The sequence below is a fragment of the Diabrotica virgifera genome, chromosome 8 (genome assembly GCF_917563875.1).
Source record: "Diabrotica virgifera virgifera chromosome 8, PGI_DIABVI_V3a".
Lineage (NCBI taxonomy): Eukaryota > Metazoa > Arthropoda > Insecta > Coleoptera > Chrysomelidae > Diabrotica > Diabrotica virgifera.
In genome coordinates, this window is record NC_065450.1 from 197,328,209 (window position 1) to 197,354,770 (window position 26,562).

Consider the following 26,562-nt stretch of genomic DNA (forward strand, 5'->3'; position numbering starts at 1 on the left):
TCTGCGATGCCATAACATTAACTAAAATCAATACTTTCCCATCATAATCAATTCGAATACGAATCATCATTTGATTATTTGTACAAGATCGTCTCCTAGATAGACCAGACCGATTCCTACATAACATTTACACGTTTTCGAACTGTGGAAATCTGCCAGATGTATTAAAACATCATTTATCGGCCAAATTGACTTGTATACCAATTATAATTTTTATTTATAAACGATCTTTAGCAATTATTGGATGCTGGGATAAATTAACCGACGTAAATTTATGCGGTGCTCCATTTGTAGTTCATATGTTCTTAAATAATAATATGACATACACTATTATTAGAAACAACAACGACGCAGTACTACATGACTTCTTCTGCTTCTAATTTCATGAGCGTTACTGATCGTCTTCACTGTAATTAGTCAATAATATTGCCTGCATATTGCAGCGTTTCATTTTTCTAGTAATAACTTAGGCCGTAATAATTCTTATGGTAGGGGAGAGCAAGCGGGGATGTTTGCAGTTACTAGAGCCGTCAGATTAGCATATGGGGAGAAACCTGGTACCCTGCAGATGTTGCTCTACCATATAGTGGCTCTTAACACAATGGAATTCGTTAAGGGGGGCCCGAAAAAAAAAAATCTATCCTTAAAAAACTCGAAATTGTCAGATTAAGATAAGGTAAGTTAAGTATGTACATGCAAAAGAGTGTATATTTAAAAAATCTGATGATTTGAGCCGGGCGTAAGGAAATGGGCGAGTCCCAAAGTTTCACAAGAAAAAAACGAATATTTCGAGAAATGAATGACAGATCGAAAAACTAAAAAATATGTGCTCAATATTTTTTAAAAATCTATCGAATGATAACAAACACGACTTCCCACGGAGAGGGGTGGGGGTAAATTTAATATTTTAAATACGAATATACTTATTCAATATTTTTGAAATATCTATCGAATGGCACCAAACACGACCCCCCACGGAGGTGTGGTGGGGGGTTACTTTAAAATCTTAAATGGGAGCCCCCCTTTTTTTATTGCAGATTTGGATTCCTTACGTAAAAATAAGTAACTTTTATTCGAAACATGTTTTCGAATTATGGATAGATGGCGTTATAATCGGAAAAAACGATTGTTGGAAATGGAAAAATAAATTAAAAAATCGCAAGCGCCCACTGAAATGGAAAACTTTACTTAACTTTTTTTGGTTTTAGGACCTACTCTTCACAACCCAATAGGTCCCCATAACGCTCGAATGACTGCACATTTAGCATACTTTGCTCCCCTACTATTACGTCGTATTTCGAGTTATAACACAATTAATTTCGTTTGTGTTTAGACTAGGTCAAAAAGTACGAGTACTTTCGCCATATTATAATACACAATTGTGTATTATAAACACAAACTCAATTTCTTTGTCGTAGTACCTTTTAAAAATGTTTATACTAACATTTTATAATGGTCTGTCTTTAGGGTATAAAATACTCAGACGCCAAAATTTGATGCATTTGAGTTTTGTATTGTGATGGCTGCGGACGTGAAGTAATTAGTCTTTTAAATACAGCTTTGTGGCGAGAATTCGCATTTTGCGGTAAGTCTTGTTTATTCTTTGGCTTGATCACAAAATATAGAAAAACACTATCTTTCGAAAGTTTTACCGCCGGACTGCATTTAGAGAACCGCCCTCGTTATAATGTAATCAACTGTAAAGTGATAAAGGGTGAGTGTGTAGCTAGTCAACACCAGTGGTGGTGGTGATAGTAGATACGGAGATACAGATGAAGCGAAAAAAAGCAAGTAGAACATCAGAAAGTAAAGTGGTGAAAGTTGAAGGATAAGGATTTGGCAAAAGTCTTCTAGAGTGCTGGAAGAGCACGCGTAACTGAAATTCAACATCGCCGGTCGCTTCAAGCGTTGTTTCTGAGAGAACGATACATTCTACACAAAAAGTGCTAACAAACATTTTTGTTCAACATTATCTCAGCTACATTTCTTGTTTGGAACATTTTTTCTACGACGTACAGATTCTTGGTAAATCGATGTTTTCCGTTTTTCCCTCCTATGAGTGGGGTTGATAGGGGAAAGGTGTAATTTTTGCTTGTTACATGATTTTTAGAGGTTCAGTGGCGTTTTAGTATCTGACGACTGGACTTACTGTGTTGATGTGTGGCTTGTAAAGAAGGTTCAAGAAAATAATATGGAAGTAGCTGAAATGAAAATGTTACAGTGGATGTTGAGTAAGACGACGACAAGAGACAAGATCAGGAACGTTATTAGAAAAAAGCTGGGGAGATTACAATCTCAAAAAGGTTCTACAACACCTGCAATGGTTTGGTCACATCAGACGTGTTCCGTTGGTGGTTTACGGAAACAATTATGAAATTAAAGTAAGTGCTAACAACGAACATTAATATATTTATTTATTTTGGGTAAACAAGCGTGCTTCGTTTATATGTCGTAAGGGTTTGTTATTTTAGCGAGGGTGTGACTGCGCTGCGTGTCCGGTGTGTCGATACTGACCGAGACCACAACACTATTATGTCATCATGTATGCGGTTCTACCATGTGGCCAGAAAAGGTGATAAATTACTAAATCTGGCGTTTTAAAAGCTGTGAACCTTTCTGTGGTTTTTAAGAAGTTGACATAAAGAGCGTGGCCAATCTGGCAATTTGTGTTTCCCTGAAAAAGACACTAAATTTAAACAATCTGGTTGTGTATTTTAGGAACGAAAAACACATGTGAATTTAACATGAGACGTATTCTTTGGTTTTGAGAAAAGTTAATATTTAAAATTAGCGATTAAAAAAATAATAAATGAAGCGTGTCGCTAGATGGCTATAGACGTAAAAATGAGAACTTACATGGAATGAAAGATAAAGCTGTTAGAAGTTGATGGAAAGAGAGGCAGAGGAAACCAAAATGGAGGGAGTGTGTAGCAGACGACTTGAGAGAGATAGGCTTAAATGGAGAAGACACGATGGACAGAAATGAGTGCCGAAGAAGAATAAGGAACAGCGATCCCTGAAACTAAACGTTGTCATAAACTAACCTGATGATCCTTATACATTTGGAAAATAGGTTAAAATTATTCACAGAAGGTTAAACTTATTCACAGAAGGTTCAAAATATTCAGATCCTTTCCCTTTGAGCGAGAACAATAGCCTTTTCAAAATAACCGTATATAAAGCCGTAGAAAGAATGCAGTGTGTAACTCACAACGATCAAAATTAGTTAAGATACCTATATTATAGGATCAAAGCTGCGACTGATTTAACCCTTTAAGTGTCAGTGTCAATGGTACCTATATTTACCACTCTTGTTGAAGGTTAGTTTTTATAACCTATAGCAATCAGTACTAGATTGTATGCATGTACAAACAGAACTGTTACAAAGGATCTTTGGCGAAATTAGACACCACACGACTTACTATGCCCGCAGTAATCCGAAGGTAGTTGTGCGGTAAAGATAGCTACCAATAAGCGTTTACTTACTTCACCAGTGTTATTGTTATAGATATTTTTTCTAGATTTTTGTTACTTTATTCATTGAAATATTCAGTAGCGTCATTTGAAATTTTGATAGGGGGGGGCAAGCATTATATATACAATACATTTATATGCAAACATAATACAAAATTGATCTATTTTTTGTAAATCCCGACACGCCAATTCTTTTATCATAAACTGATAAAAAAAATTTTATTGAATTTTATGCATCACTGAATTTGTTTAGAAGTGTGTTTCCTTCAACATAGTCATGAGCTATTCAAAATATTCATTATCATTTTTGAAATTATTGCGTCGAAAAAATTTTGTCACGTAAAGGGGCAATACGGGGCTGTCGGGCCCTACTTGTATTTATACCTAAAGTCTAAATCTTTGTTACAGAAGTTAATCTGGCAGTCAGGTAATGTTTTTGTGGATTATGTAAAAGACTTTTATGATTCCGGAAATCCAATAATAAAGTCTAAACATGTAAACAAACAATTTAAACATCTCTTTGATGTGAACATCAAAGAGATGCTTACAATAGGTGTTATATCTATTATAAATGAATTGTAAAAACTGATAATGATTGTTGGAATGTAATAGCATTTTTAGGTAGGTACCTACACATATTTTGAAATAAATAATGCATCTGCTATCAGTCGTTTGATACCGATGTTAGTGTCGACAACTACTAAGCCAGTAAAATTATATTGAATTACAGTGTTTCTCTGGTATCTTGTTATTTTTATTGTTTTTTTTAACCTAATACTTAATAATAATTTAATTTGTCATAATCAATTTGCTATTCTAGTTGGGAATAAGCTAATCTTGTGGCTTAATCCTAACTAAAATAGTTAATTTATGTGACAAAGTATTAATTTGTAAAAGTAAAATAATAATATTTTTCTGACATGCCTTTTACTCATTTTGTAAAGATTGTTTTTGTCAGTACTTTATACATGAGCTGCTAATTACCATAATCTTTTCTCAGAAGAGTTTTCACACAATAATGAAAGGCAACAACACCGTAATCTTTTTCCAGGGTATGCGTAAATACCAATCCCTCTTTTCAAATAAAATGGCCTATTAGATTTACAAAAAATTTTATTTATTTATTAATCAAGTCTTCTTTGGCTCCAAATCTTTATTACTTGTAAATAAATATTTTTTCTACAAAAGTTTTTTTGCATTTCATTATTTTGTGCAAATCCTTCAGGTAGATCGCACCCTCGAGGTAGACCACATAGGTACTATAGTAGCACCTTTTTTAATATAGAGAATTTAAATTTAACTTTAATAAAAAATAAAAAATGAATATTAGACATAATATATGGTTAAATATGAATAGTATATTAAAGAACAGTGGTGGGCCCAACGGACCCGAGTTGCCCGATTACGTAAGTAAAATGTGTTGCCCGGATAAGGGTTAAAGACGTGTTCGTTCTAGATGTATATTTACTCCAAAATAGACATATTTAATATTCTGCAACACAACATACACATAAGAACACTCTTGAAAAAAGGTTTGTAAGCTTTTAATTAAATCTTTTGTATTAAAATGTATTAATTAAATTGATTTTAGAAAATACTGACAACTATTTTGACAACGATTTGTCATTAAAAACCCCCATTATAGCAGGCCAATAAAACGAAAAAGACCATCATTTTAGTTCCGCCGAAATCCATGAGAGGTCGTCATTGTGACTTAACATCGCCAATTCTCTTTTACAACTTTTCTTTTAGTGTGTAAATATAGCGGTAGAAACCTAGAAATCTATAGTCGGCAAAATCCAGTGGTAAATGCTCAAACACCTACTGGTAGCAATATTGACCACCCCATAAAAGATGAAGATAATTTCCGTTTTTTTTTTGTATCAGGTATTATCTATTAACTTCTGTTTCATTTAACAATTTTCGAAAATATTCGTCTTAAGAAAGAAACAATTAGCCTTAAAGGGTTAAACAATTAAAGCGTGTTTGAAGCCTTTTCCGTTACCTTGTTGAATCTGATAGATTTGACGTTAGCTAATCGCTTTCGTCTCAAAAAGGCTCTAGCTCGTGGTGTTCCCCGTACGCGAATCGGCACGGTCTGTAACAAAAGAAACAGAAAAAAACAAAACAATAGCGGCATGACCTCTGAACGTTCGTCGCGTAGTGACCTTGTCCACTTTTTCGATGAATTAATATGCAGTGGAATTAATCAAACGTGCGGACGAATGTAACTCGGGTGATATAACACAGGCAAATTAGGCTACCAGTAGAAATTTAAATTATGAAAGACAACCTTATAGTGTGAGAAGTAAACATTACATTTTTTACATTTTTTTTCACTATCTCCGTCTATTTATGCCTTCTTTTTTAAATTGTATGCTACTAACCATGATATAGGTACACTCTTCGGCACAATTTTAACCGCTCACCAGAAATTATAAATCTTGGACCACCCTGTTTGAAAAGCACAATAAGCTGAAAAGCTGCAGTGCCACCGGGGTGCATGCACGGACGGCTTCCGGGGAAAAACCCTGTATGAACGATACGGTGAAAGCTACCTTTAAGGAAATTCAAACAATAAAATAATTGAAAAAAAAAGTCGTTAATCAATGGATGCTTAGCAGAAATCCCATGTTTAAAAATCTTCGAAGAAAATTCGAACAAACATAATTTTGAAACTCTATAATTAAAAAAAAGAGTATTAATAATGGGTGTTGACGTCTCAGCTCCTTAGGACTCTAGGACTTCTTGGAGCCGGTTCTGTTCCAAGTTTGCCAGTTTTTGAGGTTGTCCCAAATGTGTTCAATTGGGTTAAGATCGGGACTACGTGCCGGCCTGCACTGCAATTCAAGACGACCGCTTCATTATCAGCAACGTGTCAGCAAGCAAAATCGCTTTTGAGATCTGAAGCTCGTACGCGTCTTTTTGAGGTGAGAAATATTCGTCTGAGTGAACATACCATTAAAAAAAGAAAGAAAACGAAAGAAAGAAAAGAAAAAGGAAACAAAAAAGAAGATCTTTCAGAGCATTGTGCTGAATATTACCCCATATGAAGCGGAAGTATGGCTAATGACAACAACAACACGAAATAAAATATGAACAATGTATAACAATTTTCAATTTCTTTGCAACACGAAAATTCAGCAGCTGCATAATGCTCTGGTTAAATCGGAGAGTGCAGGAAGAGTCTATACCGGTTTCGGAGGTCTTTCCCCCCTCATCAGTAGTCCCATATCCTCTTCTCTCCGATTTCCCCAGGTACCATGCTTTGGGCCTTTCCGAATTCACACCTCCTGAGATTTTCAAAATTTATAAATCATACAGGATGCCGATGAAATTAGGAAATTAATTTCCTCGGCATCCTAGATGGCCCTATATAGGGATGGCCCTAGTTCATCCGTGACATTTCTTCCTTTGCAATTCGGGGAAAGGCCCAAAGTGTGGTATGTGGAAGAATCTGAGAGAGGAGGATATGGTATTACTGATGAGGGGGGAACAACCCCCGAAACCGGTATAGACTCCTCCTACACTCTCAGGTTTGACCATAGTATTATGCAGCTGCTGCATTTTCGTGTTGCAAAGTAATTGAGAATGTTTATGCATTTTTAATTCATTTACTCTTTTGTTTGAGTATTAAGCAATCTTTCTTGTTGGAGCTTTTACCACGCTGAGCAGATGGGTTGTGAATTATTTAAAATTCTCTCATCTTAATTTCCTCGGCATCCTGTATGATTTATAAATTTTGAAAATCTCAGGAGATGTAACCAAAGAAAGTATTCCACCTGTTGTTAATCTGGTGGTATGGAGACGATATTTATTGTCGTTTTCTGTGCTACTTCGATTGATAACTTACTTTGTTAAAATATGAACAGTTGAATTGGACTTTATGAGAAGATGTCTACAAATCACCAGAGGATAAAATAAGAACAGGAAATATGGAGCAGAATGGAAGTAGAATGCTCAATTACAAAACAGAGCCCTATACTGGTACGGGCATGTAAAAAGAATGCCAGAGCATAGGTGGCCGAAAGGAATATTGGACTGGGACCCGTCTGGAAGAAGACGAAGGAAGATCTGCTGTGAGATGGAAAACTTACCTAGGAAATGCTATGATAGATAGAGAGCTCATAGAAGGTGACTGGAGAATAGAGTGCTGTGGGAAGGACGAAAAAGGCAACTCATAATGGGAAAAAGTCGAAGAAGAAGAAGCAAAGAAGCATGAAAACAGATTTCATAAGGCGTAGAGGCTATTCAACTAATGGATCTGCATGGAATAGTGGGAAGACTCAAAAGAACTAGACTTACGTGCATAGAAATCGGCCCACTTAAAAATTTGGTCATTTTTGATGTCTCATATTTCCTAAACCTGTTAGCCGATTTAAGTGATTTTTTAAACATGTTATAGCCTGATTCTTTAAAAATACCACTGTAATAATATTGTTGCTAAACAGGTAAATTTTCATTGTATACCGGGTGCACCAATCAAACTGTTTTTTTCTTAAATTTTGAATCACCCTGTGGAAGATTATAGCATTTATAAAATACTGAAATTAAAACCCAACTCTAGCATCAGATTTTCTTAACATTCTGCTTTTTGATTCATTCGTTTATGTTGGATAATAAAAAAGTTAGATACTTTAACAACTAGACATGTTCTTCATCAATACACGGTGTTTTTAAAAAAGTGCGACAAACTTTAAGGGGTCATTCTGCATAAAAAAATAATGAAAGTTGGCTTTATAAACGTATGTCCGCAAATGTTTTCGTTTCCGAGATAAGGGATGTTGAATTTTTTCTTACAAACTGACGATTTATTTATTGCTTTAAAACCAGTTGAGATATGCAAATGAAATTTGGTTGGTTTTAAGAGCTAGTTATTGCGGATTTTTTGACATAAAATTAAGAATTTTATATTCACCATTAGCGTGCATACGGGTAATATGATCGGTCATATTTAAATAAATAAATCGGCTAACAGGTTTAGGAAATATGAGACATCAAAAACGACCAAATTTTTAAGTGGGCCGATTTCTATGCGCCTAAGTTTATTTTGAGTTATCGTAGAACCTTTTATGATAATGCAAATAGCGTTATGTCAAAAAGACCCGTACGAGTTAGGTGCTACATTTAAGCTGGATAAAAAATTGAGGAATACCATTGGATAGAAGCTGGATAAAAAAATTGAGGAATACCATTGGATAGAACTCAAGAAATATTAGTTTTAAGATTGGAAATAAAGAAAATTTGCTGGTTAGTCTAATATTTTGTGAGCAGAGTAACTAATACACCGCATAGGTGTTATTTAAAATAACAAAAAAATCAGTGAATGTCTGATAGATGTTAACATTTTTAACAATTCCTAATAAAAATATGTCTTGTTTAGCGTGTCAAAAGCTTTAGTAAAATCGATAGATCGTAAGTGAATAAAAAAAGAGTCTAAATTGCCTGAATTATACACCAAATTAATAAATATACTCACATATGTCGCATATAAAACAAGTATATCATCCATTACGGGAAAAATCAACCTTGTACCTTGTTTTTGATTAACGAATTTAAATACGCATACACAAAAATAGTCTTGCGAACATTACGTGCCTATCATTTTCCGAACCATCGGCGATCCGGTCGAGTTTTCCTAGCGAATTTTCACTCACGGTGGGTCTATTTTCTATCGCCGTTTCGATATAACTGCGCAGGATGTCACTTTCCGTAACTTTTTCGACGGTAAGGCGATAAAACAACAAACTTTTCAACTCGGAACTTTTGATTCGAGATGAGGGCGTACCCGGTAATTGTTCATAAAGGGGATCAATCAATCATTAAATTGATATTTCTGGACTCTATGGGGTGGACGAGTAAAATGTATGTACTGAAAAATTAAAATGTATAAAAGCTACTGCAGTGAATAAAATGAAAATCGAATACTTGTGCATTGGAGGACCACAAAAATAACTCATATTAGACTACATAACCACGATAAAGCACTGACAGGACTTATAAATATTAGGTGTGGATCCCGCGTACCAAAAAAAGTTGATTAACAGCAAGCTGAAAATTTGTTAATAGCTTAACGGTGTCTAGTCGGACAAACTTTGATGTGCGGGAACACTGGAACAGGGAAAGTTTAAATGTGGAACAGTTTAAAAATTTGGAACCTCAGATTACGAAAACGCCCCATGTATTTTGTCGGACAGAACTTCCAATTTAGGGGAGTGCATATAGATTTTCACTTCGGAAAAAATCAAAAGAGATAGAACTTTTTGTAATTTCATTAAGAAATGTTTAATAAACAACATATCAAAAAGTTCTAGTCGAGAAGTATGTGCTTCATTTTTTATTAAACAAATGAACCACGCAATTAGATGTTTTTTCAAATAACTCCGAAAATATAAAGTTTAGAAAAAAACTGACTTGACGATTGAAAAATTCAGAAAATTTTACAAAAAAAACCTTATATAAAGAATTTTCTAAAATTAAATCTGTGTCTACTATAATTTTTTATTTATGCTAAAGTCACCCTTCTCACAAACATTGGCGCCCTGTAAACTAGCGTACAGCGAAGTGCATGGTTGAGTTATTTTAATGTAATTCTTTAACTAATGGATCAAATGAAATTTTACAAATTGAACATGAAAGAAGAATAATTAAGCTATCTTATGGTTATAATAGAAAGAAATAAAATGTATGGTCATAAGTACGGTGTGGGCGGAAAGTAAGCCTTACATGAATTTTGTTTAAAAATGATTTAAAAATTTGTAACTAATACAGTTTTTCTTATAAAACTCTCAATTTTGCACAACTTACCTCTCAAGCATCTTACTAAATGATGTTTCATTCAAAAAAAATCTCAAAAATTTAATTCATATGATATGACGTCTCAAAAAATGTAATTTTTGAAATTACAAGTTTTGAAGTTTATAAGTTTTAATTTTCAATAGCTCACTCAATTTTTGCCGTAAAAAAAATTTTTGCAAACCCAGTTCTTGGGAATTAAATAAGCTACCATTTTATATTTAAATATTTTTTCGTATCTATGATACCAATCTTTCTATTCTGAAGAAATGGGCATTTTTTACCAAACTACAAAAATTCGTTATTCGCGTTTTACTCATTTTTTTTAACTAATCATTATAAGCCGGTCAAACCTCTACAACCTATTGACAATACATAAATTAAGAAGACCAAATAAGGTTAATGACCAATTTTAATTAGGGTGGAGAGTAGGGGGAAGTTTACGATCACTCTTTCGCTGAAAAAAATAGGGACTGACATTCTTTTTACTATAAGTCACTTAATTTTTGAGCTAGGGACTATTTTTTTATTTCTGGAGATAGATATTTTTAAATACTTTAAATTAGCTTGAATAAGTTATCCTCGAAAAATGCATAGTTTTCCCGTCTTTTGACTTTGAAACTACAATATTTAGCATTTTACGAAGAAGAGCTAACATATAATAAAGTATAGCTCGATTACCATTGGTCTTAAAGCAAATTATAAAAAAACGGTTTTGTTTATTTTTTCAAAAGGTACATTTTTGTTAAGCAAACTTGTTTTGATAGAACGAAAACTTTTTGAGTTATTAGCAGAAAACTGATTAAAAACAATGATTTTTCGATTTAAACCAACACTTTCGATAGCGAATAAATCGAAAACTATTACTTTTATCAAAAAAAATGTATAGAACGTTTTTTGCTTAAAATGAATGTGTTTACCAACTTTTGCTGTCAAAATAAAATAAAAAATTTCCACCCCCGAGATGGGGTGGCAACCACCCCCATGGTAAAAGCGCCTTTCGGCCTCATATAGATTTTGATCCTTGGACTATCCACTACGTATTCTCAAATTTTCAAACAAATCGATCCATTCTGTAAAAATTGCGAGGTTTTGTCCTATTAGCTTCATTACTTGGACTATTAAAAGAAAAAAGATACAGTCGACTCTCGTTAATTCGAAACTCGAGGGACTCTTAAAATATTACGAATTATTGAGTGTTTGAAATATCACATGGATCGAAATTTGTGAGAGAAAATAAATAAATCTTCGAATTATTAAGTGTTGATCAATTATTATTTATTAACTGCTATTCTATAACGATGACAAAAGTTTAGAGGTATGGTATGTTAAACAGTAAATGGTTAAGTTCAATTAGTTACCACTATAAACAGCCCGGATTAACCGATAATAGTATAAAAGGCCCGGTTTCAGGTAAAATTTATTTTAGGCTTTATTATGGGAGTACCGTCTAGTCAGTGTTAATTGCAAAAGACCAACTCTGTCTAGCTCGGTGGCTTATCGCACCGGGTGGGTCTTAATAATGGGCCAGGTCAGATAAATTTAATAATATTTACGACCGCACTAATTGAATTCAAACCATTTACTGTTGAACAAACCATACATTCGTGTACATACATGTATGTATTCATAATGTGAATTAATCAATCTTTCGAAAGAACTGTATTATACTGGTTTGCTTCAAAGCACATTGCTGCTGCTCCGAGTGCTCAATAATTTTTTTAAGAGAAAAAAAGTGCCTGAAATGCTTTTTCATCACTTTCGTTTTGTAGACAGAAGGTTTGTAAGGTATCGAATGAGGATCTTGCTCCCTTAACTGACACCTCTGCCAAAGGTTCTTATGTATCGTACTCATCTTCATCGTTACTTTTTTCATTCGTATCTGTCGCAGATAAAATTTCGCCATCGGTTAGTGAACCTGAGACAGCAACATCTTCATCTACTTGAACAAGTCAGAAAAACTCACACCGCTGATGTCAACTAATGGTTCAGTTGCTGGTTCTTCATAATTCATAAGTATTGGAAGATTTTCCTGATCTTCTTTTAAGAAACCGGATTTTTTGAAGTAGGTACAGAAAAAGAAAATACAGAAGAAATAGTACAGAAAACTGTACTTACTACAATCTTTCCGCATCTTTCTCTCTGCAACTTTGAATTGTCGAGTGCTGGACGCCGATGAGTTCGAATTAACGCGTCGTTTTGTTATATAGAAATGATTTTTTTCGTTCGAATTACCAAGTGCATAAAAATGTATTGATTTAGTTCGAAATATAAAGAGATTTTGTAGGGAACTCGTGATAACTTTGAATTATAGAGAGTTTCGAATTATCGCAGGTTTGAATTAACGCGAGTCGACTGTATCTATATACCCTCTTAAGTTAAGAAATAAGAGACAGACTGACACTAGTTGCGGATATATCTGAAAACGAAATAAGAAACGAATTAAAAATGATGAAAAATAATAGAGCATGTGGCCCTGGAGATATACCTGCGGAACTGCTAAAACACGTAATACAAGAATTAAAACAAATATTTAAAACAAATGTAATAAATAATAGTTCTGCTGTAAATTTTTTTATATTATTATAATAAATTTAACACGTGCTCATTTGAAGAACTACCGAAGGAATGGAGAATGGGATTAACCTCCATACATAAAAGGGAAAACAAAATTGAAGAAAAAAAATCTTCTGTGTAAAAGGTATATTTCTTTGAAAACCCCAATAAAGGGCTACATTAAAAACAGAACGTTTTCGCTCTAAAGAGAGCATCATCAGTGTTCTTTGCAAGCTCTACATGCTAAGCCACCAAAAATACATGGGTTAAAACCCTTAAAATGTCGACTAAAAGTCTTACATTGACATGTTGTATACTAAATCCTGGCAATGGATGAAATTTAGAGAGATACCTCAAAGCATCATATGACTATTCCACGAAGCATGTGGGTGGTTGAGTCGATTTCTCTGTCTTCACAAATAGGCCTGGATCCCGCGTAAGAAAGAAAAGTTGATTAATAGCAAGCTGAAAATTTGTTAATAGCTTAACGGTGTCTAGTCTGACAAACTTTGATGCACGGGAACACTGGAACAGGGGAAGTTTTAATTGTGGAGCATGATAAACGTGTCGTCCTGACAAGTTTATGATTGTGAAAAATAGCAAGTTGTTTTTAAGTTTATTCAATAGCCAACGTTATGTAATATATGCGAAAATATTTGTCCGACAAAAATGTTGGGCATTTTAACGAGTCCGACACGTAAAACATATCACATCACAGGAATTATGTTGGTGATGAATAGCAGTCTGATTTTTTCATGAGAGTTTAATGAAAGGTTAAAAAAGCAATTGGAAGTTCTGTCCGACAAAATTAATGGGAAGTTTTCGTAGTCGGACATTCTAAACAGGTAAGATATAGACAAAAATTCTGGTGATAAATAGCTTTCCGACAAAGATGAAATTTAATTAAGTCAATTATTCCTTACCAAGAATGACTGTTGTCGGAAAAAAATAAGGGGTAGATTTTGTAGTCGGACAATTTAAAAAAATAATTTTTGAAATTTCAATAAGGGGTGATTATTCTATGTCAAAAGTACCTGCAATCAATTACAATCGATATCTTTCGATTTATCTCAACATCATTTAGATACCTCACTGTAATACATTTATAGTAGATCAGGCAAATTATATTATGGATTGAGTGGTCTAGCTATCTTTGTCTGCCACATGCGCGGGATCGCTTGGTTAAAAGAGATAGATAGACCACCTATCGACTTTTTGCACTGTATTCCCTGTCTACCCTTATGTCTATGAATACATTTCCATTTAAGAAAAACTGTCACTTTTGACAATAATTCATAATAAATTGCAATCGTAACTTCAAATGTAAACTAATCGATTTATTTTGGCAGCAAATTATTTCTTGTCATGTGACATATTAATTACATTATTATTTTATTGAAGTTGAGAAAAATTACGTTATACAATTTTAGTAATAATTTATTTAGGTATCCTTTTTCAATCAAGCAAAGCATTATAGCACGAAGAATGATATTCAATAGAACTTTCACAATTATCTGGCAACTGAACCTCATTGAATTGATGACCAAGTATTTTACTAACTTTGTAAAATGTTCGAAAATTACTCAAAAATGTTCCGTTGAATGGTTTCACTTTTGATCTGGCGACTTAAAATTTAAACTGTTGACACTCAAAAATAGACACAAAAACACTCCATAGTTAATATAAATTTTAATTTCCAACACACGTGGCAAACAGAAACTCAGAGACCATGTACTTTCAAATACTACTTTGTATAGCACAAAGTGTCACACTGACAAATGCAGCCTTCTAATACATACTTCTAAGCATAATGTGTCATATTTACGTCTATTCTTATAAACACCGAAGTTTTAGACTCTTCACATTTTTCAATGTCGTTTACAGGGTTAAGATTTGAGTATGGAAAAAAATGTATACAACGTTTTTTGTAGGAAATTTTCCGTACTTTCTGATGCGCCTAATTAGAAAACCCTAAGAGATTGCTTTCACATGTTCTTTGACATTTTTTATTGTCATTTTGAGAATATCTCGAACAAACTCCACCCAAAAAAATAATTCTTTTGCAATATATACATGCATTGATACTTACCTTACTGTTTTTGGAGTGTGCATGTATATATATGCACATGCAAATATGTGAATATAAATAATAATATACAACTAAAATAGCTTTATCAATATGTGACTAAGTCATTCTGAAAAAATGTTTTTTATTTATTTCCTTCGATTTGCCCAAACTTTTTGTCCGACATATAACTTTTTGCGTTACAAAATATAATTTGTACATAAACAAATCAAAATTAGCTTGCTATTTATCACCAACATTTTTGTCTATATCTTACATGTTTAGAATGTTCGACTAGGAAAATTTCCCATTCATTTTGTCCGACAGAACTTCCAATTGCTTTTTTAACCTTTCATTAAACTCTCATGCAAAAATCAGACTGCTATTCATCACCAACATAGTTCCTGTGATGTGACATGTTCTACGTGTCGGACTCGTTAAAATGCCCAACCTTTTTGTCGGACAAACATTTTTTCATATATTATATAACGTTGACTATTGAATAAACTTAAAAACAACTTGCTATTTTTCACCATCATAAACTTGTCAGGACGACACGTTTATCATGCTCCGCCATTAAAACTTCCCCTGTTTCAGTGTTCACGTGCATCAATGTTTGTCCGACTAGACACCGTTAAGCTATTAACAAATTTTCAGCTTGCTATTAATCAACTTTTTTTTCTTACGCGGGATCCAGGTCTAAAAGAGAAAGGTGAAAGCCAACTGACAACCACCCACATGCTTCGTGGAACAGTCATATAATGCTTTGAGGTATCTCTCTAAATTTCATCCATCGCCAGGATTTAGTATACAACATGTGGATGTAAGACTTTTAGTCGACATTTTAAGGGTGTTAACCCATGTATTTTTGGTGGCTAAGCATGTAGAGCTTGCAAAGAACACTGATGATGCTCTCTTTAGAGCGAAAACGTTCTGTTTTTTAATGTAGCCCTTTATTGGGGTTTTCAAATAAATATACTTTTAACACACAAGATTTTTTTCTTCAATTTTTGTAATTAATAGTATAGAGCCAGCCACAGGAAATTTGATTGGAAAACAAAATAGTTTCCAATAATTAGGTATAGCGGAATATGCGTCACACCTTCTGTGCGTAGATTGTATGGGAAATTCATTAAAGAAAGAATGGAGGAATAACTGCGATCTTGAGAAGACCACAGTGGTTTTCGTCTCGGACGCTCATGTGCTGATAATATATTCTCTATCAAACAGCTCATAAAAAACAGTATTCAATGCAGATTTGCACATTGTACTTGTGAACCTCCGAAAGGCACACCACGGTGTCAACAACCTGTGGAAAGCAATGGAACGTCACGGAGTAGGTAACATCTACATAAATGCCGTAAAATCACTTTCGACTTCGACAAGTATGCTGTCTGTCACCAACTTTTTTATATCATATATTTATGAAACACTAACTGGAAGAAGAATTTGGAAACTGGGGTAAAGAAGACCTGAAGGTGAATAATCTCAATAAAACAAACAAACGAACATAAATACTTGAGGTAACTTCAAAGCCGCTACTCGCATAAAGGTATGTATAGATATGCGCGCCGTGTGTACGCCGTACGTTCTTGGCGCCGCGCCGACAGAAGTTGGATCGTGTGCGCACCGTTTGTGTGCCACTTGAAAACACGTACTAACGCTTACTAATCTAACGAACCCGCCAGGAACGCGTACCGGACACACGCACGGCGCGAAGTGTTCGGCGCGCATATCTATACGTACCTTAAAGTTTACAATTCGTTGAAAATATATTTACAGCGAACTCATCGCAAACTCATCACGATCCATGAAAAGCGACGAACCAACTACGAACGAGCTACGAACCAACTTGTGCGAAGTTTATATAAATGATTCATTTAATTTGTAATTTAGAGAAAATGCTGCAGATTAACAATAATGGACAAAGGAGAAATGAACGAATTAAGCAGGGAATTCACGGCCAATCCGTTTGGAGCCAAGCCAAATGGCTTCAGTCAAATTGATTGACTCCAAAGTCATAGCTCACTCATGATCACTCCAAATTGGTTATCATTTCGTATTTACCGTGGTTCAGTGAAGACGTACAATGTCGGATTCCGAAGAAGAACTTTTACTTTGTGCGGTTACTGTTTGTCATCATATAATTATAAAAAAAGGAAAGAAGAAATGATGCAAATAGTGGTTGAGAAAAAGGAGTACCTTCACACACTTGGAACTTATCAAACGAAATGTTTCTGGATCCAAGTGATTGGAGAAATTACCTGAGGATAGAGGAGCCAGAATACTTCAAATTACTCGAGCTCGTTACTCCACTAATAAAGAAACAAGACACCAATATGATAGAAGCTGTAAGATCTCATGATAGGCTTTGTGCATCGCTTCCTTTCTTAGGCGTCGGGTATGACTTACGAGGAACTCAAATTTACGACCGTAATATCTTCGCAACTTTTGTGAGTCCTAATACCAGAGACATGTAAAGTAATTCTTAGCATATTGCAGGAATGTTTTTGTTTTGTTTATTTCTGAAGTTCTTATCAGACACCTTTCACAAGCATTCCAGTTCCTTAGACTTATCGATAAATTCAATTAATGATTCAGGTCCGGATGCCATCTTGGTCAGTAATTCTACTCTGTGTCTGTCTTTATTTACTATTCACTACAAAGCAGTGTGGTGCGCTCGACGTCTCAGGGTAGAATGAACGAAAAATGTCAAACATGGACGTGGGTTTGGACATTGACGGGAGCGTGGCACGATTAGTCCTGTCGCCAGGGGGTACAACGGCCTCCTTAATTCAGATGGACCTACCCAAGTTTTTTTCATGTATTTTGACCCGTAGAATACGAATTTTTTGGGTAACAGTTGATCCGGATGTCGATAAGATTGTTATAGACAAACAACTTGAGGAATTACATAACAGCGATTTCTCGCAAAACAAAATATTTTTTTGTATTTTTTGGGTCATTCTAAGCAAAAAATGTTCTGGCAAGTTTTTTCGTAGGATGCATAGTTTTCGAGATAAGTGCGGTTGAACTTCCAAAAAATCGAAAAATTGCAATTTCTGAACCAGAATAACTTTTGATTAAAAAATAAAATAGCAATTCTGCTTACTGCATTTGAAAGTTCAAGTCAAATTCTATCGGTTTTGATTATTTGCATTGCTAAAAATTAATTTTTTTATTCTTAAACAAAGCTATAAACAGTAATAAACACCTAGTGCGTGAGTGATGTTTTCAATGATTTCTCATTTAAAATCGAACAAGTAGGTAGAGTAGGTACTAGTGCAAGCGAGGCAATATCTACGTAGGATGTATTAAAACGCATGTATTAGGTACGGGAAACACTATGTGTTTATAGCTTTGTTTGACAATAAAAAAATAAATTTTTAGCAATGAAAATAATCAAAACCGATATAATTTAACTTGAACTTTCAAATACGGTAAGCAGAATTGCTATTTTATATTTAAATCAAAAGTTATTCGGGTTCAAAAATTGCAATTTTTCGATTTTTTGAAATTTTAACAGCGGTTATCTCGAAAACTATGAATCCTACGAAAAAACTTGTAGAAATATTTTTTGCTTAGAATGACCCAAAAAATACGAAAAAATGTTTTGTTTTGCGAGAAATCGCTGTTATGTAATTCCTCAAGTTCTTTGTTTATAACAATCTTATCGACATCCGGATCAACTGTTACCCAAAAAATTCGTGTTCTACGGGTCAAAATACATAAAAAAAACTTGGGTAAGCCCATCTGAATAAAGGAGGCCGTTGTACCCCCCCTGGCGACAGGACTAGATGGCATGACGCGGTGTATCGCCACTCATGAGCAGATGACATGATGGCTTAACGCGCCGAGCAATGGCGTCGCGCGATAGATTACGAAGCGAATAGAAATCCAGATTTTGGCATCACAAAAAAAAAGCAATCGTGATTAAACACTGACGATCAAAATTTGGCCGTATATCACGCCATTTGACGAGATGGCATGACCGTGAATGTCCAGCTTTAGAGAACGAATGAATGTGAAGGAGAAACTAAAAGACGAAATAGAAAATCGAAAATTATTATAGTATGGGCAAATGCGAAGCATGGACGAGTCCAGAATACTGTTAAGAACTTGGAAACGCGAACCAAATAGAAGGAGGAAAAGAGGACGTCCCAGATTACAGTAAAACGAAAAAATAAGAACAGCAATGGAAAAAGGGACTTTCCTGAAGAAGATACATGTACAAGAAGTAATGGCGATCAGGATGTGATAAACGGCAAACAAAATACACACACCCAAATTTATATGGAATCAGCTGATTTTTCTTATTATTTAGTGCGAATTTAAAAAACGAACACACGAAGTCAAACAATATTTATTTTAAAGCAATTTAATAGATAACAAATACGTAACAATTAAATAAAACAATAAAGTATTTAACAAGCAAATTGAAACTAGTTGTTTTAAAGTCAATAGAATAAAAAATTTTAATGTAAAACTAATAAGGTTTAAATTGTTTTTATTTTTTTTTGATAGTGTTATCACCTCTAGTCCTTATGCAAGCTTGAGTTTGTGTGGGCACGCTCCTAATCAAATTATTAACATTTTGTTGTGGTATGCTGCTCCATTTTTCAAGAGCAGCTTGTACTAGCCGTGCAGTGTTTTGTGGATTATCCTGGCGAGCTCTAATTTTTATTTTAAGCATATCCCACAAATACTCTATAGGTTTAAGCTCCGGTGAGCAAGCAGGCTGCTCCAAACAAAGGATACTTTCTGCTTCAATGATGTCTCTAGTCAGTCTAATGGTATGTGGAGGTCCATTATCATGCAACAAAATTAAATTTTCTCCTGTTGCACCTCTCCAGAGCCTAACTACAGGTTATCAACATACCTGTGAGCAGTTAAAGTTGATTGGATGAAAATTAAAGGAGTTTTTTTAATGGATTACAATTCCTCTCCAGAACATTACACATCCTCTTGTATATTTGTGAACAGATCTGACAGTTTTCGTTCTTGCTTGTCTTCCTCGACCTCTAAGTACACGATTTCGTGGTTCATCTGATTTTACACAAATCCTGACTTTTTCTGAAAATAGCACATTTTGTCAATTCCCAATGTTCCAGTTTTGGTGGTGAAGACACCAATTTAGGTGGTCAATCTTGTGCTGCCTGGATAATTCGGGAACCCATAACTGTCTCCTGCTGTATACTTCTTGGCACGAACTCTTCTTCTCATCGTTTCAACTGAAAAAGTTACACCTGTAGCTTCCAAAAGCTGCCTTTGGAGCTGCAGGTGAGAAATGGTTGGGTGTCTTCCAGCTGAATGGACAATTAAACGATCGTGGCGAGCCGTTATTACTTTTTGGCGACTTTCCCTTGCTTTATTTTTGAGCTTTCCTAGTCCTGTTACCTAGCATAAGTTTTGTACAGAACGCCCTATGTTATGCCTAGCTCTACAGCTGTCCATCTGAGAACATTACTTGCTCCACAAGACCAATAATCTTTCCCCATTGTAAGTTCTATAACCCCATATGACGCATATTTTCGTTTTTGGACGCAAAAGTTAGTTTATTTATTTTCGGTCAATTTGCAACTCGAGCAAATAACCTATACCGTATCAAGCTGTACTATCTGATTGTCTTATAGTTTGGTTTATTTTCAATAAAAACCTTTATTCTCCGCGACAATAACAAGTTTTTTCAAAAGAAATAAATATTACTTTGAAATACTTGGTGATTCCATATAAGTTGGGTTGTGTGTAGCTGTGGCAATCCAAAAATAAGTAAGTTCTATACATACCATAATTACCATATTATGCATTGCAATTGGACTGAAGTTTTCAATGTAGGGCTATGTTGTTGATAGCCGTTGTGTCCGTGGAGTGTGCAAATCGCATATCTTTAAAGAGAAGTTTAAACAAGAAAAAACTACAACACAAGTCAAGACCGTAACCTAAAATGTATGTTTATTTGTTTGATAATAAAATTATTTTTTACATAATTCATATCCTCGCCAAAACGGACGTCTTTGGCAAAGGAAAAACTCAAGCCGCACTTTCGTACTTATCTTGGTTTTGTTCAACGGATTTGGTTCTGGTTATCACTTTTCTTATTATTAAGTAGTGTAAAACAGGAATTGAACTTCTTATCGCATTGTTACGGAATTGGTTAATAATAACACAAAGCAACTTGTTGTCATAATATTATTAATACCAATCATAACGAATACATAATTTTTTATACACAGACTTGGACTATGGACCGGGATAATTTTTTCGGTACAAATGTTTTATCTGCTTTAAATATTTACTAATCAGTACTTTGTATATAGAATATAACTTGTCAATCAATTGTAAGATTTGTCGAAAAATCATTTAATCATCTCTATCAAGCTATCGGTAATCAATCGATCAATTATTGTTAACAAACTAATTATCGTTAAATATTGCTTACAGATTTAAACCCATACAATTCTGAGAAAACGAATACGTATTTAGGGAGAGAGAGAGCGCGCATTCGAATAAATCTATTCGAACATTTAAAACTTTTTAAATAGTAAAAATCCACGAGGAAAATAAAATTGCTGTAGCTGGCTGTATACCATAAATCACAAAAATACTAGATTTGTTGTAAAAGGTATATTTAAAATACCCCAATAAGGGTTAAGGGTTATTTTAATATTTTAATTCCACAAAAATCAAACTAATTTGATTATTGTTTGTGAAATATTGTTTAAACAATTGCATATGTTTAAAAATAATAAACTTTAATTCTCTAAGTTAAAATATATGAAAGAAAGTTTTTGCTAAAAAAAGTGTTATTTGAAAGGACAGAGTACCTATGTGTTTTTATTTTGAAATAAACATATTTATTTATTTATATCGAAATGTACTAAAAATTAAAAGTTATCAATCATTATCAAAGGTCATTGGAATGCCTAATCAGAGCAAACGTATCCGCTGTCCTGCGCGTAGCACCAAAAATTAATGTTTATTTAAAAAAAATCCTGACGTGGTAGTTAACCCATTTTAATTTTGCGAATTGCAAATGAAAGATACAGTATTCTTTTATATGTAAAAAAAAATTCAACTTGCCGTCTGCTTTATTTTCAGTCCTGCAACATTTTGAAAAAATGAATTTTTTTTGCGAAAGCTGGATTGCAAAATTTATTTTGCAAAATCTGTTAAACAGATCTTACTAAAATTTTCAGTAGTAATTGCACAAGAGCTCGGAAATTATTGAATTTTTCCCGAGTGACACTTTGACAGTTTTAATTTCATGAGCCGAAGGCGAGTGAAATTATGTCAAAGTGTCACGAGAGCAAAAATTCTATATTAATTTCAGAGGTCGAGTGCAATTTGTTGCGATTATTTCATGAATAAAACTGTTCAAAACCAAAATTTTATTGTAATTTATTTATGTAAGTACCATTAAACACACAGTTTTTATAAATATTTGACGATTGAAAGTCATCACTTTGATAATTTTTAAAACATTAATTGTCATTAATGTCAGTGAATGTATTTTTTCGTAGCAACGAAGGGTATCTGACGTAATATACTTAACGACGGGAGATTATCAAAAATTATCGATTTAATTCAGATTTCTGTAGCTTTCTATTGGTCAGAATCTCCTATGAATGAAATAATCAGTATTGTTTTATTATATCATAAAGTTTTTCTCGGTGAAATATGAAGGTCCTATGTGTAGTATAAATGGTTGAAAAACGTAAAATGCGAGTACATACTTGTTTTTTTATGTTTTTTTCGCAATTATTGCTATTTTGCAACAAGGGCGACAATTTTTAAAATTTTTAACTAATCCTATATTATAGGAAATTTAATTACGCAACTTTTATGTCAGTACAACTTTTCTCGAAAATCAATACTTTTAAAGTTATAATCAAAAAACGAAAAAAAAAATCGAAATTTTCCTTCATTTTTTGACATTTTGATTATTTAAACAATGTTTCGGACCTTTTTGAGTGGGAGGATAACTCAAATATTATTATATGAGTTATTTTCAAGCAATTTCTGCAAAAAAATATGAGTCACCTCTCAACATCCAAATGTACTAATATTTTTACAGATGCGCCCTGCTCTATAAATTAAAAATACAGATATAATAATTTATTCATAATGACCAACTTGAGACAAACAACTCCCCATTCTTCAACCTATGCAGTTATAAACTTTAAGTGCAGACACTTAGTAATATACATCACTTGAGAAATGCACTCTGCCGAAACAGCTGTAGTGACATTTACTTATAATAAATTTTGTGGAAGTATTGAAAACAAAAGTTTTTCAGTGTTTTATTGTTAGATAAAATGAACTTCCAGTAACGGTCGAATCCATCATACTCCAGGGTAATAAGCAGTGGCGGCTCGTGACATCTGCTATAGGGTGTGCTGCATGAACCACGGCCAATATAAAATAATAGAAATAGAATAACATACGAAAACAAAAACAATAAAATTAGCTTTAATACTAATTAATAGTAACTAATAACGACATGCTATAAAAATCTAATTAACTTACATTTATTGCATTTTTCTAAATTGGAAATTAATACGCCGGTCCTTTTTTGTCGCAAACTTTTCGATTACTTTATCGTTAAAGTTCGGTATTGAAGCGATGAACTTTTTTTCTATCGAGAGTGTGGAAAGGGCTGTTAATCTGTCTTCGCGCATTGAATTTCTTAAAAATGTTTTGATCCGTTTTAAAGTTGAAAAACTACGTTCAGCTTCTGCTGTGGTCATTGGCGTAGTCACCAGAATTTGTATCAACTTTTTGGTTTCTGTTAATGTGTCCTCTAAATTATTAGAAATTATAAATTTTAGTAAAGGCACTGCACCTTTTAATGTTCTACACTCGATATTGGAATACAAAACTGACAGTTCTGTTCGCAAACGGTTTTTATCAAAGAAGTTATAAGCTGTACAAGTTAAATCCAATTCATTTTCAGGAAACTTATTATTATATTTTTCGAAATGTTCTGAAGATAAAAGTGTTGCGGCAACTAGATGATTTGTATATGCAAACCGTTCTTTTGCATTGTTTATAATAACATCACAAACTTCTAGACAGGCAATACGGTGATCCTGTTGGCTGTTATTTGGGCGTTTCCTTTTTTGGACACTAGGCGCCGCATTTAAATTTGAAGCTTGATGTATGATAGGGTCTATTTTATTTCGGACATTGTTAATACTTTGCTCAAAAACATGTATAGCTTTCTGTGCTTCGGTTGGGTCCATGTTCTTTTTTTGAAGATTATTGTACAAAACGTCAACATGTGGCATAATATAATGAAAAACAGTCAGCCAGAAAGTAAAATTTTGATCTTCCAGAATACGTCTAAGTCCTCTTGCTTCCTTGGAAGTAATAGCATTTGACTCTTCTTCTAGTTGCTCCATACACTCAATAATAAAGTCTCTATATTCGTAAACGACATTTACTGTACGAATATTGAAATTCCAGCGTGTAGGGATTGAACGAGGAATATTTTTTCCAACTATTTGATTTAAGACAGCTATTCTTTGAGGTGAATGACTAAAAAATCCAGGTATATCATGTAAATCTCCAAAAAATACGCGTACTTGGGAATTAATAGAACATGCTCTTGACATTATTAGATTCAATTGATGGGCGTAACAGTGCACAAAATGAGCAGTTTCATATTTTCTCTTAATTATTGTTTGCACTCCGCCATGTATCCCACAATTGTAACCTAAGAATTTCTAAACACGGCACAGATGCAACGGTCACGAATAACTGTCGTGAATTGCAGCTCGCAAACACATTTCCGAGGCCGTTAATCAGCCGATTGCCGAAGCACATCGGCTAAGATCGCCGTTTGCCTAATAAATGCATTTTACCGCTGCCAGTGTTTCGGTTGTTATCGACGCGGCTTCACTGGAGCAGCAAATACGTAAAAAGATTGCTTCACTGGAGCACCAAATACGTAAAAAAATTATACGGTTTCACTAGAGGAGTAAATACGTAAAAAAAATAATATTAATCATCGTTGTTGGTGAATTATTATTAACAGTTGATGTTTAATATGATAATATGGCAGATTTGAAATAAAACTATATTAATTATTCTTTAATAATTAAGATTTGCTATGGTTGTTTGGTAGTTCTGCAGCTCAGCAGCACATAAAGAAAAGCCGCCACTGGTAATAAGTTAGAAATAGACCATGTTCGGGACACTCAAAGATCCAAGTAGCTGAATACTTTTTTAGTTATTGTATACCTATAGGAAGAAAACCTACCGGTTTCCTGCCTAGAGTTCGCGTCCGTTTTTTAAGAGGAAACAGTAGCGATCAACAGGTAGCGAAAATGCGTTCCAAGATTGCGGCTGTAATTTTGAATATTTTTTCGAGATATTTGGCACACGTATTCGTAATATAATAGAGAATGGCGGTACAGAGCCCAATTTGAAAAATATATGAATATGTGGAAATTACTCTGTAATTAAATACAATATTAAAAAAACGAGCCTGTACCGCCATTAAGGGTCGATTTCTCATACCTGCGTTAATCTATGGTTCAGTTGAACCAGGTTCACCCGTGATCTGTGGTTTTGTTTGAAATGCATTTCTCATTGCGCGTTCATGTCAGCGCTCGTTCTACAGCTTTCGAGAAACGCCAACAGATGGCAAAAGGTAAAATACTGTCGCCATTTTGAACTACCATTTTTATGCTGTTTGTGAATAAAGTTAAATTTAAGTATTTATAGTCAAATAGTAATTTTAATAATTATAAATAAATATTATAAAAACAAAAATAATTTTATCGTTTATCGTTAGGCTTAATATAATAAAATAGGATATATTTATATTATGACAGCGTTTCGTGTTAATACAACGCATGCGTAGTCCATGGAATCATCTGAACTGAGTTCTGAAATCTTTGAACGGCCGAATTCTACCGTTCAAGCATCGTTCAAGTTTAAACTGCCATCGGTTGAACGTGAATTGAGAAAGACGATTTTGACTTTAAACTAACGTTTACTAGAAGTTCAGGTTAAACTGGAGTTGAACTCGATATGAGAAATTGGCCCTTAGAAGAACAAAAAAATACACTGTCTTCAAATAAACTTTTTTATCCGATGCCTAGATTTTGTGTCATTTTGGAACTACTAATGAAATAAAAAATTTTAGTTTCCTCTTCTTAGTATAGGACTCTATACCGCCATTCTTTATTATATTACGAATACGTGTACCAAATATCTCGAAAAAATATTCAAAATTACAGCCGCAATCTTGGAACGCGTTTTTGCTACCTGTTGATCGCTACTGTATCACCTTAATTATTAACAATTTAGTGCAAAAAACGCGATTTTTTCGATTTTTTGCACCCCATTCAAAAGCTAATTAGTTGGCATAAAATAACAAAATTTAATCTTTTAGAACAGAGGTCGGCAACGCGGCGCCCGCGGGCGCCACTGCGCTTTTCAATAAATTTTAATGCGCCCTTAAACAATTGTTAATTTGGACAAGAAATTCAAAACGTATATTTTTTATACGTTTATATTTATATATTTATTAGGTCAAAAAATAGTTGGCGCCCGCCATGAATTTTTAATTTAGTATTTCACTCTTTACATTAAAAACGTTGCCGACCTCTGTTTTAGAACATTAAAAAACCTTCAAATCGCCGATTTTTTAAAGTTAAAAAGTT

The 26,562-nt window shown here is 33.9% G+C and overlaps 1 protein-coding gene across 6 annotated transcripts in view; it reads right to left on the reverse strand.

The window, feature by feature from the left end:
• The window catches only part of LOC126889258 (transmembrane and coiled-coil domains protein 2), a 165,189-nt gene that overhangs the window by 51,634 nt on the left and 86,993 nt on the right, over positions 1 to 26,562 (reverse strand). Inside the window, exons 1-2 of one of the 6 annotated variants that reach the window (XM_050657366.1) lie at positions 8,954 to 9,125; positions 5,480 to 5,572 (exon numbers count right to left, since the gene is read on the reverse strand). The exons of 4 other annotated variants lie outside the window; for them this stretch is intronic. In XM_050657366.1, the coding sequence (XP_050513323.1) occupies positions 5,480 to 5,572; positions 8,954 to 8,986 (126 nt within the window). In that variant the 5' untranslated portion in view covers positions 8,987 to 9,125. Of the gene's footprint in view, positions 1 to 5,479; positions 5,573 to 8,953; positions 9,151 to 26,562 lie in introns of those variants that run through there. One more of the 6 variants, XM_050657367.1, reaches the window with a different exon arrangement.